Here is a 19,331-nt window from a genome sequence, read left to right as displayed (position 1 = left end):
TCCAAGGAAGGTATCCTAGTTAGAAGACTTGGTTTTGGTTCATTGGAGTGGGCCCGATAGTCAAGTAAAGCCCAACATGGGTTCTCATGATCGTGGCCTACTAGTCCAATTAATCTCATATTTTAGATTTTGTTTATTATTGTTATTTAGAATATCATGGATGGTTTAGATTATTTTGATTAGTTATTATTTTTTATTACTTTATTGCTAAGTAATAGGTTGCGCACATGGCGCGAGTTTTGGGGTATAGAGTTTTCTTATAAATTAGCACCCCTTGTAGCTATTTTTCTCATTGAAGATTAATAAAAATTCCTACGTTTTTCTACTCCTCTGAGTTCTTGAGTTGTGGAAATCCAATTGGGTGCGAAGCCCTCCCTTCATTGAAGGGCTAACTACCATAGTGCGAAGCCACATCTATCCCGATCCGCCCCTATCTCCTATCACCCATTCTTCTCACCTTCTACAACCATCCTCGCTTCGAATCCGTTAGTTTTTGTAGCAGTTCTTCTCCCTACAGTCGATCGACACGAAACTCGGGGGTTTGAAGCCCTCCCTTGGCCGACCAGAGCCAAGGAGGCGTTTTTCGCATTCGAGGCCCCCTCGCACGTGTGGCCAGGCCCCTACGCAAGTGCGTCAAGCCTGGCGCGCTATCCGCGCGCGTGGACTGTCATCAGGTTCAGAATTTCCACCTATTTTATCTCTCTCATACCTATTTTCCATAACCCTAACCCTAGATTGCATTATTTTCAATTTGTTTGCCCATTTTCTAATCCTAGGGTTCTCTAAATTGAAACTGGTGAATCTCTTGGATTAAGGACTGATTACTGTGCATGTGTGGATGAGTTTTACCTCTCTTTGAATATCGTTTGGCTTATAATTTCTATTAATCCAGCCCTAACATGTGTAGGCCTGGACCCGCACAGATTCCCCTTGCTTAAATGTTTGAACTTTTGTGTGGGATATGGAAATTTTATGTGAATGTTTCTGAATTAGTTTAATCTAAGGCCTGAGATCTTGCATATCATAGTTAATTTTCATGTTCTGCATCATCTCACCTTCTACAAAGGATTTGAGGTCACCCCCACTTACGCCCTCTTCAATGCATTTGAAATCCATTTACACTCATTTACGCGGTGTCAAATACACAAAAGTCCCATTTACACCCATTTACCTGTAAATGCAATGTAAAGCAGTCATTATTACCTTTGACAATTGTTTATTTTTTGAGAAATTACTGCCTCGAAAATTGTGGGAATTTTAATTGAATTTCATGTATTTGCCCACCGTGATGAATATGTTATATCCATGCCATCCATCCATTCCACAAGCTCATTTTAGGGCATGCGTCCAAAAACGAGGCAAATCCACAACTCAAGTGGACCACACCACATGAAACATTGGTTATAACGGACCTCAACATTGAAAGTTAATGCCTTCGTAGAGCCCACACTAATGTTTATTTGTCATCCGACCTGTTCATAAGATCATACAGACATGGATAAAGGGGGAAAAATCAGCTTGATCCAAAATTTCTGTGGCCCCCAAGCAATTATCAATGGTAGGCATTTAATTCCCACTTTTTAATGTGGTGTAGTTCACTTGAGCTTTAGATTTGCCTCATTTTTGAGCTCATGCCCTAAAATGAGGTAGCGGAATGGATGGATGACATGGATATGATCTATACATCATGGTGGGCCCCACAGTTTTTGCATCGCAAATTTCTTACCGCCTTTGTTTTGCGCCAAAATTTTTAACTTGTCAATGTCAACTTTGGGATAAGAGGAGGAAATACAAGTGCAAGTAATGATAACTATTTACATTGTAATATAGAAATGAAACAGGTCGTTATGGTTTTGGAAGTAGGAAGTGGAAGTAGAAAGAAATCCGAGAATCCACTTCCTTTGATACCAAACTAATGTAACAAAATTCCAAAACTGAATCGTATTGAATATGTACCAGATCTCAAGAACACACACAAAGGAAAGGTGAGAGAGATAATCGCCCATGTGTAGCACTCAACAACCTACTAGAATATGCCACTTCCTCTACCACATAAAAGAAATGATCTCGGAATTCTATTCAAACATAAAATATAATCCAAGTGTTGATGTGCAGAACCTATAGACCTATTTACAGCCTTGAGTACATAGCATTCCTCGTGGGATTCAAATTAACTCCAATTGGTGCAAACACCTCATCATAACCAGTCCTGAAATAAAGAAAGCAAATAGAAGAAAAACCAAAAGGCTGCAACTAAGACCATCTTTCAAAAAAAAAAAAAAAAATGCAACTAAGACTTGAAACTCATCTATACTTCAACATACATCTTTATCATCATCACCAAAGCCTTATCGCAACTAATTGGGGTCGGCTACATGAATCCTTTTGTTCCACACTATCAAGGGCCATAACTTCAGTTAGACATAGGTCAAAGTCTTTTATTACTGCCTACTATTACTCAGTGTTTTAAATAGCGGTAGCGTGATGCGTAGCGCTCAGCCCTCTATAGCGTAGCGTGTAGCGTAAGCTACACAATATTTCTATTTTTTAATTTAAAAATAGGATAAATATAATAAATAGTAGAAAAAAGGGGGGGAAATGCCTAAAAGATGATTCATTTTATCAATTATAAGCATGTTCAAAAAAGTTATTAGTTATCATTTATCAAAAGCCAATCCACATATATAAGCTAAATCAAATAATTATCACATCAACAACTTCCTAAGCAAACCACTTTAATTAATAATGTCTAATTGAAAACACAAGTCACAATTATGAAAAGAAATAAAAATCCCATAGGTTAAAAGTATCTAGTACAATACAAGTGTCACATTGGTTAACATTAGAAACAAAGAAAACGTGAAAAAATAATAAAAAAACTAAAATAGTAAAAAAATACATTGTAGCTAACGCTACGTAGCTGTAGCGTACGCTACGCACACTACAGGGGATTTACGCTATTTGGGACGCTACGTAGCGCTACGCTACATAGTGTACACTACCGCTACACCACGGGCGCTATTTGAAACACTGTTGACATGTAAAGGCGGCCAGACACATTCAATCAAGTAGGCTCAATTTTGGCTCTCCTTAATGCACGTACGGTATGAGACTTGGCCATAACAAAGATCCATTGAAACTTTCCAAACTTTTTTTGACAAGTCAAATTTTAAAATGGATTCTTTATTATTATTTCGGGAATTTTACAACAAACTACCTTAATAAATGCAATTTACATTCCCGTACCTTTTCAAAAAGCTACATCAATAATCGATATAATTATCATTCCACTACCTTTCATCAAGCCACCCTAAGAACAAATGCGTGGGTGGCTCGGGTGGGCCCCACCATGATGTTTTTGTAAAATCCTCCTGGTCACCAGGTGCATCACGCCGTGTTCGGCCAAGAAACCAAAAATCAGCTCCATATGTGATTCGGGTGGACCACATGATTGGAAACAGTGTACAGGGCAATGCTCACCCTCCAAACTGATTCCATTAGTGCTTCTAGTGTGAAACATGGATGGGTATGATTCTTGGGATGCAAGCCTAAATGTTTGTGTGGAATCTAATGATTGGAGTGGATTTCATATAATTATCACGGTGGGCCATACAAAAATCAAGGGTGGGCGTCCCTCTCCCAACTGTTTCCTTTGGTGTGGCCCACCAAAATCACAAATCAACTTGATATTTTTCCTCTATGCCTAATATGTTACTATCTAATGGTTAGAGTGGATCTTACATAAACATCACCACAGTGGAACCTGTCAAAATCAAGAATGACGTCCCAGACGAGTCCCCTTCTTTTTTTCAAAATACCCTGCACAATTGGAGAGGGATGCCTACTATGTTTTTTTGGTGGGGCCCACCGCGAGTTTTATGTAAGATCTACTCCAACCATTAGATGCATAATCCTAGTTTAGGCCTAGAGACAAATAAATAAATAAAAATAAAAATAAAAATAAAAATATTCAAGATAACTTGTGATTCAAGTGAGCCACACCAAAGAAAACAATTGGCAGAGAGACATCCACCCTTAACTTTTATAGGGCCCACTATGATGACTATATGAAATCAACTCCAACCAGTAGATGCCACACAAAAATTTAGGCTTGGGGCCTAAAACTCAAGCCCATCCATGATTCATGTGGGCCATACCAAGGGAAATAGTATGGAGGGTGATGTTGCCCTATACAATGTTTCCAATATATGACCCACCTATGTCACGGATGGGGTAGATTTTTGGGCTGTTAGCCTAACATGAGGTGACACACCTGGTGGTCAGCATAGATTTTATATAAACATCATGGTGGGGCCCACCCAAGCAACCATTCCATCTGCTTGCATGCTCACCCAACTGGCCATTAAAAAACTGTAATAGAAGGTAGTGGAATGACAGTAATGAGGTAGTTATTTGAAAACCTTTTTGGAAACAGTACCGGAATGTAAATTCCATATTAATTAGGTAGTTCTTTGTAAAATTCCCTATTATTTTTTCAATTTCAGTTCCCAATAAGAGACTTATTAGGTCTCCAGTTTTGGATTTTATACAATTTCAAGAAATAAAAGCTTGATGTTTTACCTTATTGAAATGCAAAAACTTCCCAACACCCCTGAAAGGGGCTCAAAACTCACCAATCCAGCCAGGTTCTTCTTCTTTTTTTTTTACACACGCACACACACTCATGCCGTAGTAGGATTTCACCACCTATGGATACTCGAACCCTATGCCTTTACAAAACCCAATTCGGCCAGGATCATATTCACACAAATTCTATGCCTTTACAAAACCCAATTCATTCAAGGAAGGGATCTCTGCTAAATGCCTATATAATCAGCCATCTTTTGGATGATATTCTCATCAATGTAGAACCCACAAAACCAAACTTTTGTGAATTAATTTATTATATAACAAAGAATAAGAATTGTACAAGCATCAAACATATATACATCTAATAATAACAACGATGAATAAATGACTAACATCAAATAGTCTAATGCCAACTCAAGGGATTTGAAATACATCCATAAGAACTTACATTAAAAGTAAAAAATAAAAACAAACAAGAAGAAGAAGAATAAACGAACAAGAAGAAGAATAAGCAAGTACCTGATGGAGTAGCTTTGAGTAGGATATAATCTCTACTCCAGTTGCTGATGGAAGTGATGGAATATGCTTGTCTATCCCTCCAACTACCTATATAACAAGTAGAGATAGTACAAGTTAATCTCGAGATAACACCAAATTTCCTTTCGGTCATTTAAGGAACAAAAATTTTTTTTAAAATGGCAGGTGCTTTCTTACCACCATTAGACGTACAGATGGAATCTCAGATAAGAAGCTTAACAACTGCAAATTACAGAAGTATAAGAACACTGTAGAAATTCAATTTCCAACCACAATCTAGATAATAATATCCAAAGTTGAACAAACAAAATAATAGTATGGATAACAATCATAACAATGCAGCGACGCCACATCTGACATGTGTGTACCTAAGTAGGTCCATATGATTGCGGGGTCCAGAGTTCCAACTGGACAGCTATATTGGTCTGCCGATTGGACCGTGGGACCGACTGATCTGTGCTCCAATTCCAGCATTCTATGTTCTATTTGTAGAAAGAATCTATCCTCCTACAAGAAGAATCTATTTCCTGGAAATTTGCAAGCTAGCTTTTATGAAGGGAAAGAAGGAAAAAAAAAAGCCCATTTTAGACCATTTCCAAAAGCATCTAAACAAACCCCTTAAATTTTAGCTTCTATTTGTTTTCTAGTTTTCTATTTCCCCATTTTTCTTGATTTTTTATATTTTCTGGAAGGAAAAAAAAAAAAACTTGTAGACTTGTTGAGTCATGATAACATCAAAGATGGCCAAGATGCACCACAAAACAGTGTGTTAACTTCGGTCATAAAAACTAGTTACTTTTGATTCAGCAAATATGAGAATGCCATCTTGCATACATTGTGTTCCAAGCTTGATATACTACACCCATACGTACGCAAAGGTTCACAAACTAATGTGAACTACACATTGTAGCACCCGGCAACTTAAAGCCAAATCAAAACCACTCAACCACCATATCAGAAAATTATTTACACCTCAACAACAGATGATTAAAAAAAATCAAAGACAAACCCTCGACATAGTGATGGGGACATCACTGCACGTAAACCTTTGCGTACGTATCAAAGGAGGCAACGGGCCGCACCGATCTCCCTATAGCTAGGCGAGTACCCGTGATCGTGCTGAAGACCCCATGTGCATGTGCGAGCATCTAGAAGACCCCACACTGGGAAGATGCACATGGGTTGCTTTATAGAGTGATTTAGACCGTTGGATTGGATGGACGTGACAATCGGACCGTTGGATCACATGATCGGCTATTGATCGTGGATCGTCCGCACTAGTTTTTCTTAGATTTTATCAACTTATAGGTTTTAGTTTTGTTTATGTTATGTTTGGACACCATTATGAGTGTTTTTAGTTGATTTTAGTTAGACTATGGCGATTTTCGTCAAAATTCACAAAATAGAGTGTTTATTGTAATTTTTTAACTTTCTTGGAGTTATAAAAGAGGGTGGGCATGTGACCCTCTCCCTCATTGGATTTTGGTGACAAAAAAAAAAAAAAAAACTCTTATTTTCTTCTTCTTCCATCTTCATGCGATTTGAAGATACTTCTATGCGATTTGGAAGGGAGATTGGTGCGAGGCTAATCTTCATCAACGGATGTGCGAGGTCTCCATCTATCCCCACACCATCATCTCTTTTCCCATCCATCAAGGTATTTTCTTTAAGGTCTTCGATTCTCCCAACCTAAGCCTTCATCTTCTCCTAAACACATCTTTCCTTCACCTATTTACAATCCCAAAACCCTAACCGACCTAAACTCATCCATCCCACGCCACACGTGTGACCGTACAACCACACGTGTGAATCATTTGAGTTGCCCATACGGCCACACCTTGCCCCTTTTGGTTTTCCATCATCCCTATATCAAAACCCCTTTATTCCATTCCCGAAACTCTAACCCTAATTCTAAAATTCCTAACTTTCCCACTTTCCCAAATTACCCAAACCCTAATTTTTATCCTAAGTTATATTAGGTTTTCTACTTTGAAATAGACTATACCCTATGCTAATTAGATATCCCTACATCCATTAGATCCTACTTTCTTTTATTTAATGATCTTGTGTGACAATGTTGGTAACTTAGGCTAGGATTATGCATGATGTTCTTTTGGTTTTCATGGGACTCATGATGATTATGGCAATGCTTGTGTTTTTTTGTTAATTTTTTTAATTCTACTACTTGATCTCACATGTTCTTTGGTTCATGCATCGGTCCTGCATCACGTAGCTCATGCTTTATTCATGATAAATTGCCTATTACCATATTGCTTTTATAATTAGACATGTTCTAGTTCATTTACCCGAATCCTCTACTCAACTGCACTCCATGATCCGAATCGCAGTGGTCTAGATCACCGTCAGTTCACTTTGGAGTCACAAAATGAGAGAGCAAACGTGCATGAGAGAAGTGGGAAACTTTTTTTTTCTTTTCTTTTTTTCTTTTTTGAAAGGCGAAGATTTTATTAAAGAGGCACAGACGAGAAGTCCACACCAAGAGGAAAAAAAACAGAAGGTCAAAACGGCCACGCACCCAACATGAGATTTAAATACAATCTACCTTAAACATAACATCCGAGTAAGCTTTCTGAAAGATCGCCTCTGGCTACTTGCCACGATTTTGGAAGCATCTATCATTCCTCTCTGCCCATATTGCCCAAAGACCAGCTAAAAGGGATAGCGTCCATCTTTTACTTCCCGCTATGACCCCATATCCACTAAGCCGAGCAAGAAACAACCCGTCGATGATTCTGGCATCACCCAGTGCATCTAGATAAGACCAAGAAGCATGTTCCATGGGTCCTAAGCGAAAGCACAACGGACGAAGAGATGATTAACTGATGTGCATTACGCAAATGTTGGAGATCATTATGTGTCTGTTCTAAAAGTATGATTCTAAGAATATTGGTTTTACACAAGCCAGCAGAAGCTACAACCTTCGAGGGACCGCCATAGGACCATTTGAAGTTGGTAGACACTTAAGCATTCCTTCATGAGGCAAATCCCCTTGTAAAGGAGCATACTGAGAATTTTCTCGATTTTTCCCATTCCCATTCCCACCCAACCTTGTCATGGGGAGATATACGTCCACACTGAAGCATAGACAACAAACAAACCATATCCACCATCTCTTCCTTCGACAAATTTCTTCCACGTGGTGGGTTCAAACTGTAATCTTATGTCCTAAAGTGTCGTAGAGAGTTATTATCGCCCAATCTAGGGAAAACCATGTTTAACAGTCTCTCGCCCACACCAAACATCCACCGAAAATCTAATGCGAGAACCATCTCCCAGCACACAAACCATGCCTTCCTTAAAGCTTCTTGTTACTCTTATGATCGCCTTCCATATCAATGATCCTGTACAAGCAGAAGTTTCTTCAATATACCACCCTTCAACTTTTTTGCCATATTTACTAGCTACCACCTATTTCCATAGGCTATTATCTTCGGTCCCAAACCTCCACAACCATTTGCCTAAGAGCTCTCTATTCACGGTTCTAAGCTCCCTTATCCCTGCCCCTCCATATCTCCTTCCAATTGAGCTAGTACAATTTATAAGTATACTACCCCTCTCCATAGGAAATAACATCTAGTTCTTTACAACCTGTTTAACACCGCTAGCAGGCATTGGAGTAGCGATATATAATATGTTGGCATGTTTGATAGAGCTAAGTTGATTAATTGATTATGTCCCCTAGAGATAAATGCCGATTTTTCCATCTTGAGAGTTTGCTTTCGATTCTCTCTATATAGCCTTATCCCACAAGTGTTGAGCCAGTTCGTTGGTGCATAACGGCAAGCCCAAATATAAGGTTGGAAAGCTCCCAACTCTACAACCAAACATGCCCAAGAAGACATTTCCTCATCTGACGTTCTAATACCCAACAATTCACTTTTGAGATATTGATCCTCAGCCCCAAAACCACCTCTAACTAATGAATAATCATCCTTAAATTATCCACCTTCCCACTATCAGTAAAGTATTGTCTATGAACTGAAAATGGGATATCCGATTTGCCATTTTCCTCACTTCGAACCCATTAATGAGACCCACCTCAATGTCATATTCATCATCGAACAGTAAAGTATCGTGTATGAACTGAAAATGGGATATTTGATCCGCCATATTCCTCAATTTGAACCCATTAATGAGACCCACGTCGACACCTCTTTCCAGCATTCAGCTCATAGCTTCCATCACCACCACAAACAGAAATGGGAATAGTAGATCCCCCTGTCTTAAGCCCCTCAATGTTTTAAAAAAATCTTAGGTGACCAGTTAACCAAAACTAAGAATTTGACCGACTTAACGCACACCTTGATCCATTTTTCCCCACAACCTATACTGGGGAGCATATAATGAAGAAAATTGCAGTCAACATGATCATAGGCCTCCTCCAAATCGAGCTTACACATAATCCCTTTTTTTCCTATCCCTATACATTAAGTCAATGCATTCATGTGCAATTAATGCCCCATCCAGAATTTTCCTTCCAAAAACTAAAGCCCATGAGCCTTGGAAATAATCAAACCCAAGGCCCTCCAAAATCAGGATGCTAGAACTTTGGCTAGGATTTTATATGGACTCCCAATCAAGCATATAGGTCTGAAGTCCTTCAAGCACTCAACCCCTTCCTTTTTAGGAATAAGAGCAATGAAGGATGCACCCATATCCGCTGACAACCAACCTTGCTCAACAAACTCCTGAAAAAAAAAACAATCAAGTCCCCTTTACCTTCCTCCCAAAACACTTAGAAAAAAGCCATAGGAAAACCATCTGGGCCTGTTACCTTATCTCTTCCCAAAGAATCCACCACCTCTTCAATTCCCTCTCTTCTATCAGTATTTTCAGCCTCTCCTCAAGATTTTCAGCCTACTTATTGGATATCTGAAAGAACAACAAATTATCAAGCCTCAAACGAAGCCCAACCTCCTCCAAAAGGAGATTCAAGTAGAACTTGACAATGGCATCACAAAGTTGGACCTTTCCTCAATTTTGACCCCATTCACCTTCAAACTATGAATTTTGTTGGACCTCACCCTGTCACTCGGAATAATGTGGAAGAATTTCATGTTCGTCTCCTTCCTTTAACCACACTATCCTAGACCATTGTCTCCACTTAATTTCCTCCTCCTTCAAGAGTTTCTTATACTCTAAGGTGATGCTAGCACACAAATCCATTAGCTCCTCCATAGTGTTTCCCTCTCCTCCTGAATATCTAGCAATTGAGTCTTGTGAAGCATGAGATCCTTCTTTTCCTTCTTGCTGAAGACTTCTTTACTCCACTGTCTAAGCTTAGCTTTAAGCAGTCTTAGCTTACTCATCAATCTATGACATTCCCATCCCTCCACTTGAAGCGATCTCCACCATTCTTCCATATCCTAAGCGAACCACTCAACCTCAAGCCAACATAGCTCAAAACGGAATTATCTTGGAAGTCAGAACCTAATTTTCTTCCACCACCATCAAAGCAATAGGACAATGATTTTTTATTTTTATTTTTTTTTAAAGGCTAAGGAAGGCCTCCACGAAACATTAGGGAAAAAGATTCTACCCAATCAACAAACGCTACAAGTTTAGGCATCGCCAACCTGTCCTGGCCATTCGACCAGGTGACTTGATGTCTCCCATGGGAAGATCCACCATTTCATTCCTATCAATCCATTCTGAGAAGTCCTTCATGTTCCTATTAATGTGAGAACCACTCGATTTTTCATAAGAGAAATGATTTGGAACCCTTTCCTCTCCTGTCCTCTTTTCCGTTGTTGCCTTTGACGTAGTTAACCGAAAAGACCAACCCTACCATCTCCCTTATGCCTTTTGGAGACTTCAGCATAGGAATCACCTGCTCGAACTGATGTAACGGACGGCCCCTCTATTAGGTAGAACAAAGCTAAAACATCTTCCTCCCTATCTCCAAATGTGACCACAACTACGTTCAGACCACGTGACCCATTGCATTCCTTGGCCCATACTAATACATTTTCCTGCTCCTTTCTCTGCAATATGCCCCGTATTTGAACCTAGATCTCTCTTTAGCCACACCAGTGACCTTGAACAGGAAGTAAAGATGACATAGCCGAACTGTTTAGAGTGTTGATATCAACTATTTGAAGGGGAAGTATCGATGATGAATCTTCTGCATTAGCTTGTGAAACCACTCCTGAAGTTGAAGCACTTTCCTCTAATTGTTATGACTCTGAACACTGAATAGTGATCTGCTCAAGGGCTGCCTTGAAGCTTGGAGTACCATCAACTCTGGTAACTGTCGCATTGTCATTAGAACCTGGGTCCACCACCACAAGAGTGTCTTGACCCTCTCTTTCCGCTTCACCAGAGCTTTTCTCAACCAACGGTTGTGAACCAAATGGGTCGTCAGAGCAGAAAACACCATCACTACTCACTGTGGTCTCCCCTCCATACTCAATAGCAGTGGTTAGATGCTCCAAGACCTCTCGATCTTCTTGCCTTTGCTACTCAATACCTCCTTCTGCAAAGAAAATATCCTTAGACAAGGGCTCAAGACAGGTATTAATAATACGTGCTTCTACTACAGCCAAACCCGTTTTGCACGTGCCATCGCTTAAGAAAACCACCACATGAGCCTCCTTGTTAAGAGGAATTCACAAGAGCCTCATCACACCTGCGTGGGCCAGAATCAAGAATCTTCTCACCAGCTGTAATGCACATTTCTCTAAGGGCCACATCAGCACCTACTGATACCCGTGGGTCTTGGGTTGAATTTGGTGAATTTTGGGAGCACCCAAAACTTGCTCCATCTTCGACAAAGTTCCTATCATCCCCAACTGTTTGATGCACAACCTTTGGAGACGAAGCAATGGTCTCCTCCCAACGACTGTTCTCACTGATAATCCACACCTTAACCTTCGCCTTCCCCACGGCAACCTCCATATCAGATGAGACTGATTCACAATTCATAGTCACATCACTCACACGCTTCTCCTTTATTCTGGGAAAGGTAATAAAGGTAATCTCATCGCAATTAGCCAAGCCGACATCAATTTTCGTAACCTCGCCAAAGCAGGAGCCAATCACCTTCATTACCTCTGAAATCCAGACCTCCAGTAGTGGCCCCTAGATATGGAACCATTCCTCCCTTCTCTCAATGGAAATCACTCCGACCACTGACAAATGAAGATAGGCCGTCACTGGACATCTTCCTGATTTGGTAATCCTGTTGAGAATGAGGGCCACAACACAGTACTACTAAGACTCTTGACAACAAACTGCTCACTCCACCCATTCCGCAAGCCCTATTCAACCATTCATAGAACTCCTTAGCCAACACGCCAACAGGAGCTAAAGCAACTAGACAATTATCTGGCACCTGCAGCACGTTGGCCAACCTTGAGTGCACTTTCAATGATCTCCTGTAACATCTCGGAAAAATCCGTACAAAGACCCGAGAACCACCTCAGGTAGAAATCACTAAGGACCGAATCCTTTAGAAATTAGACAAAAATTAACTAAGTACTAAACTAAGTTAATCGGCAAATTAGTTTGAATCGCTTTCTATATGAACTACAAGATCCGAAACTAGCAGAATCGCTAACTCTACATTACCTAAAAACCTAGGATCAATCTCAAAACCCAGTTGTTGTCGGGTGCATCTTGAAACTCAGTATCAAACCTGAACCGCACGTCGAAAATCCGATTACCCGAAACTATACGATTATGACCGCCTTACTGGGCTTAACAACCATCTCAGGAATCAAGTCCAAATAGTATCCAGAAACGCACATCTTGAGCCCGGAGCAAAGTGTGTGAGAGACGTGAATGTCTTTAGAAAACAGACTCAAACTTAAGTGAATTGGGTCGTTCGCTTGCAGGCCAAATTTAAGGTTTCAGACCGTTAGAATCTAACCCAACTACACCCTCGAATCAGGGAAATTTCCCAACACATGTCAGTGTACTTGTGGCCCTGATCGAGTGTCGATAGCCGTTGAACTGAAACTGGTCCTCCGCAGTCGATCTACAAACCCAATTGGACCAAAATCTTAACCTGGCTTAGATCCATTGTCAGGGAACTTTCTCCGAATTGTATGCAGGAAATGGGCCTCCAGATGAGCTCCGTTGGCCTGAATTAGCCACTCTTTGGCTATAACCTAAGTATACCATGGCCCTGGGGCCATTGGCATCGGTTCTGGGCCTATATAAGGGCCTTAACCCACCCCTCTCTCATTCCATACGATTTTCCAAAACCCTAAGAGAGAGAAGAGAGAAAAGAGAAGGAGAAAGTGAGGAGAAGTGAGAGAGAGTGAGAGATAGTTGTTGGGATTCGTTCCCGCCGCTCCACGTGCCGAATCATCCTACCTGTATCGCTATACCGGCGATATCGATTCCGTTCTCGGGAAAGAAATCCTAACCCTAATCTGTTTTAGGTATCCAAGTAGAAGAATCGACGAAATAGCTAACCTATTTCGTGATTCAGGTAGCCGTTGTGCCATAGACGAAGGCATAGTGTTTGAACTGAGTTCGATACGAGTTTACCGACGGAAGGTGCGGACTATAAACGTTTAGGTTATGGTTTTCAAGGCTTTCAATGTCAGTTAATGATTTATGACTGACTTGATTGCTATCACATATACTTAGATGCGATGTTTTCCGCGTATTACATATATATATGAACTATGTTGAAATTAATGCATTCCATGTGTTTATTGAAATGTTTGTATGAAAATGGAATTATGATTTGTGCTTGCCATGATTGTTGTTTAAGAATACATGATTGTTGTATGTGTGGCAACTCCTTTGTGAAAGGATTTGCTATAATATACGTTATAACCAATTTATTACATGTATGTGATATGTGTAGTCTAAGTGTTTGATAAAATGCCTGAATGAGAAAATGTTTGTTGAAATGTATTTAACGGGGCGTTGAGATAAGGTTCTCAATTACCTTATCCATAGTTACAGTTTCCTTCATGTAACCTATACCGCTACTACGTGCTTTATGGTTGAAATGTCTTGTATGATAACATGTACACTATGTGTTTGTTAAAATGCTCAAATGAGATTTATATTTGGATTGGTTGTCATATACTGTCTTTGACTATCACATGTGAATGCTATTGCTTTGGAGTGTGATTGGGGCTACGATGTAGTCCAGGCAATCGATAACGACTTCCGATCGAGTGGCTGAGTCAGTTTAGCGACCACGGACACGTTCGATGAATCCGAGTCGTACGGTGATTATCGACAGTGGTTAGGCCACAAGGAGTGCGTATGCGCTCCATGTCGATTAATTCAACGTGCGCTCGTACCAGTCGAGCTTATCAAGTAACCCGATTGGCCTAATGTATGTTCACTATGTATGGACGCTACTGCTTGAATCTAAGGTACTAACTTACCAGTGAAAAGCCCGTTTAACCTTGGTACCACGATCCGCTAAGACTCATGAGCCGGGCATGGTGGTATAGGACACCGTGGTCGAGCTGTTGGCCTACGCTGGGGTAACGAACCTCCCCGTAGTGACCAGTGAGTAAACTAAACTCGTGAGCCAAATACGGTGGTATGGGACACTGTATTCGAGCTGTCGACCTACGATCAGGTGACGAGTCTCTCGTAGTGACCTCGAGTATACGCTAAGACTACGCTAAGGTGACGAGCTTTTCCTTAGTGGAGTATAAACTAGGCCTACGTTGAGGTGACGAGCCTCTCCGTAGTGACCTGGAACTGTCATCGTATACGACTAACTAGGATTGACGACCCTAGATGGATCATTGTTTGGGTCAATGATATAAAGGGAGGTACCATAGCTTCCCAAACCTGCTTATGAATAGGTTTAATTAAGAACTTGACTAATCACGCTCATGCACCGCATTGCATGTGCATTTGGCATTGGAGTTGAGCACAGCGAGAGTGTTGCATGCACGACCGTGAGATGATGTCGCAGAGGGAGTGCAGGCGAGGGCATACATCATTAATACATACCATCCTTGCATTAACCAGAGTACTTAGAAATGCTTGTTGTATTGCTTTATCATTACTGCTTGACTGAATTGATAACATGTTAACTTTTGCCTTATAACTCCACTAAGTTGATCACTCACTCCCACTCTGGGACGGTGTTTTAAAACACCAACCAGACTCTGTTGTAGTTTCGGGTGATGTCGAGGCTTACGAGGCGGAGCCTGACTTCTACGACGACGAGGAGGAATTCTCCTACCTGCAACTCTCTGGCGGGTCTATGTAGACCCGGAGTTGCACCACCGGGGCTACAGGGATATGGATTAGATGACATTACATTTTATCATTTTGTCAATTTTGGAATTATACATGTAATCATTTAACCTGGTGACAATTATACTCTGGGGACTTACAATCACTAATATACTCTATATATTTATCGCAGTCTTCCGCTTGCGTAATTTAACTCTCTAGAGTATGATATGCTGATTTGATACAATCTCATTCATGTTTAATGCACTAATACGGACAACATTTAATCATCATTATCTATGTTGCATAAGTGATGCGTTGGAACTCGGGAGTTGGGCATCAGCTCGACCCTCGATTTTCAGGGCGTTACATCTCCCTTCGGCCGTCTCCTTAAACCAAAGCTCTAATGGCACTAAAGAAGGGTCATTGGAATTCTACCAATGGCTAGTTGTCCCTCTCACCACCTTGTAGAAGGTTCTTCCTCGCAACTCCTTGTCACCTGCTAGCCCAGACTGCTTGGTGCTATTGTTGGCTATCCCTACATTGGTCGACGACTTAGTGCTGCGTTTCTCCAGCATGTTGTTCACCACCTTCGGGTCGTATTTTGCTTTCTGCACTAGAAGTTACCTTCCTAAATACAACTTCCCATTCATTTTCTCCACAGCTCTGATCATTTCCTCTCTCATTCCCATCCTTACAAATGCAAAACCCCTGATTTCAGCCCGAACCCTTTTTGTAGGGGATGACTATGTCCTTCTGTAACGTGTCGGAAAAATCCATACAAAGACCCGAGTACCACCTGAGGCAAAAATCATTAAGGATCAAATTCTTTAGAAATTAGACGAAAATTAATTAAGTACTAAACTGAATTGATCGGCGAATTAGCTCGAATCACTTTCTATAAGAAGTGCAAAACCCAAAACCATTAAAATCGCTAATCCAACATTACCAAAAAACCTAGGATCAATCTCAAAACCCAGTTGCCCTCGGGAGCATCTTGAAACTCCGTATCGGACCTGGACCGCGTGTCGAAAGTCCGATTACCGCGAAACTATACGATTATGACCGTCTTACTGGGCTTGACAACCATCTCGAAAATCAAGTCCAAATAGTATCCAGAAACGCACAACTTGAGCCCGGAGCAAAGTGTGTGAGAAACGCGAATATCTTCAGGGAATAGACTCAAACTTAAGTGAATTGAGCCGATCACTTGGAGGCCAAATTTAAGGTTTCAAACCGTCAGATTCTGACCCAACTACACCTTCGGATCAGGGAAATTTCTCTACACATGTCAGTGCACATGTGGCCCTGATCGAGAGACGATGACCGTTGAACTGAAACTAGTCCTCCGCGGTCGATCTACAAACCCGATCGAACCAAAAACTTAACCTGACATAGATCCATTGTCAGGGAACTTTCACCGGACCGTATGTAGAAAATGGGCCTCCAGATGAGCTCCGTTGGCCCGAAACAGCCACTCTTTGGCTATAACCTAAGTATACTATGGCCCTAGGGCCATTGACATCAGTTTTGGGCCTATATAAGGGCCTTAACCCACCCCCCTCTCATTCCATACGAATTCCCTAAACCCTAGGAGAGAGAAAAGAGAAGGAAAGAGTGAGGAGAAGTGAAAGAAAGTGCGGGATAGTTGCCGGGATTCGGCCCCATCGCTCCACGTGCCGAATCATCCTACCTGTATCACTATACCGGCAATGTCAACTCCGTTCTTGGGTAAGAAATCCTAACCTTAATCTGTGTTAGGTATCCAAATAGAGTAAATGGTGAAGCAACTAACCTATTTCATGCTATAAGTTGTCGTTGTGTCGTAGACAAAGACGTAGTGTTCAAACTGAGTACGATACGAGTTTACCGATGAAAGGTGCAGACTATACACATTTATGTTATGGTTTTCAAGGCTTTCAATGTCAGTTAATGATTTATGACTGACTTGATTGCTATTACATATGCTTAGATGCGATATTTCCGCGTATTACCATGGTGTGCCAAAACGGTTACGGCCGATACGTAACGGTAACGGTGGAAACCGTGACGCGTTTCGGGGTTGTATCGGCCGTTACCCGATTTTGTACCCGTATCGACCGATACGGGCCCGTTACGGGGCGTAACAGCCGTTACGGGCCGTTACGAGCCCGTATTGGCCGAATAACGGTAACTTTTTTTTCCCATTTTAAGCTCTGTTTTTGCTGTTTTTTTGAAACTTCTTGCTCCCAAACTGTTTCTCACTCCTTCTACTACTAATTTCGACCAACCTTGGCTAGGTATTTAAGATAAAAACATATTATATTACGAATTTTCTTGAATCAAAGCTCGGTGGGCCATTTTTCAGAAATTCATCAAAAATAGGTATTTATACTTTTTTTAATATGTTTTGATGTTTTAATCATGCCATATAATGTGTTAATCATAGTAGAACATGTTAATGTACATTTTACAGATTTGGGGTGCCATTTAATAATTTTTTTATATTTTTTTCTATTTACGCATGAATTTTGGACCCTTTTTTTAAAATTCGAAAAATCAATTTTTAATGGTTGTTTTGCTGTTTTAGTCATGCCATTTGATGTGTTAATCATAGTAGAACATGTTAATGTGCATTTTACATATTTGGGGTGCCATTTTATATTTTTTATATTTTTTTCTATTTACGCATTTATTTTGGCCCTTTTTTTGAAAATTCGAAAAATCATTTTTAATGATTCTTTTGTTGTTTTAATGATGCCATATGATGTGTTAATCATAGTAGAACATGTTAATGTGCATTTTACAGATTTGATGTGCCATTTTATATTTTTTTTATATTTTTTTCTATTTACGCATTTTACGCATTTATTTCGGCCCTTTTTTGAAAATTCGAAAAATCATTTTTTAATGATTCTTTTGCTGTTTTAATGATGCCATATGATGTGTTAATCATAGTAGAACATGTTAATGTGCATTTTACATATTTGGGGTGCCATTTTATATTTTTTTATATTTTTTTCTATTTACGCATTTATTTCAGCCCTTTTTTTGAAAATTCGAAAAATCATTTTTTAATGATTCTTTTGCGGTTTTAATGATGCCATATGATGTGTTAATTATAGTAGAACATGTTAATGTGCATTTTACATATTTGGGGTGCCATTTTATTTTTTTATATATTTTTTTTCTATTTACGCATGAATTTTGGCCCTCAAAAATAATTGCAAACACCTAAATGTAAGATATTTTCATATTACATTCATTCTAATATATCTATCATTGATAGTAGATAGTTAGAAAATTAAATATATGAATTTTGTAGTCAAATTCAGGTTATCTGGTTCATACATCCATCAGACAGTCCGATACAACTTCTCACCAAAGAGTGGACCGTTACACCACCATAAACATGTTCCAATTTATAAATGAATGCATATTTGGAATGCTTAGAATGTTCCGGATTTAATCCATATTTTTTCATATTTTTTTGGGGAAAAAAATATTTTGCGCCGTTACGGGCCGTTACGCCCCCATATCGCCGTTACGCCCCCGTATCCGTATCGGTTTCGGAGGGCACCGTTACATCAACCGATATCGATACGGGACACCTTGCGTATTACATATATATATGAACTATGTTGAAATCAATGCATTCCATGTGTTTGTTGAAATATTTGTATGAATATGGAATTATGATTTGTGTTTGCCATGATTGTTGTTTGGGAATACATGATTGTAGTACGTGTGGCAACTCCTTGTGAAAGGATTTGCTATAATATACGTTATAACTAATTTATTACATGTATGTTGATATGTGTAGTCTATGTGTTTGATAAAATGCCCGAATGAGAAAATGCTTGTTGAAATGTATTTAATGAGGGTGCTGAGATAGGATTCTCAATTACCTTATCTATAGCTATAGTTTCCTTCATGTAACCTAACTTTTTTTTACTTTTTTTTTTGAAACTATTTTATTTCAAAAGGCAAAATATCATTCAACAAAAAGGGGGATACAAATGTACTTCGGGCAGGCC

General features: G+C 39.9%; 1 protein-coding gene across 6 annotated transcripts in view; it reads right to left on the bottom strand.

The window, feature by feature from the left end:
* Positions 1–19,331, bottom strand: part of LOC131226002 (long chain acyl-CoA synthetase 6, peroxisomal-like) — a 93,138-nt gene that overhangs the window by 56,650 nt on the left and 17,157 nt on the right. For all 6 annotated transcript variants that reach the window (XR_009161625.1, XR_009161626.1, XR_009161624.1 and 3 more), the window contains 2 exons: positions 5,305–5,349; positions 5,110–5,196 (listed from right to left, as the gene is read on the bottom strand). Coding sequence is in view for 3 of the 6 variants with exons in the window: in XM_058221633.1 (XP_058077616.1) it covers positions 5,110–5,196; positions 5,305–5,349 (132 nt within the window). In the remaining 3 variants the exon portion in view is untranslated. The remainder of the gene's footprint in view (positions 1–5,109; positions 5,197–5,304; positions 5,350–19,331) is intronic.

This window comes from Magnolia sinica, chromosome 14 (assembly GCF_029962835.1).
Source record: "Magnolia sinica isolate HGM2019 chromosome 14, MsV1, whole genome shotgun sequence".
Lineage (NCBI taxonomy): Eukaryota > Viridiplantae > Streptophyta > Magnoliopsida > Magnoliales > Magnoliaceae > Magnolia > Magnolia sinica.
The sequence above is the reverse complement of the archived record's forward strand: the minus strand, read 5'-3'. Positions and strand labels throughout refer to the sequence as shown.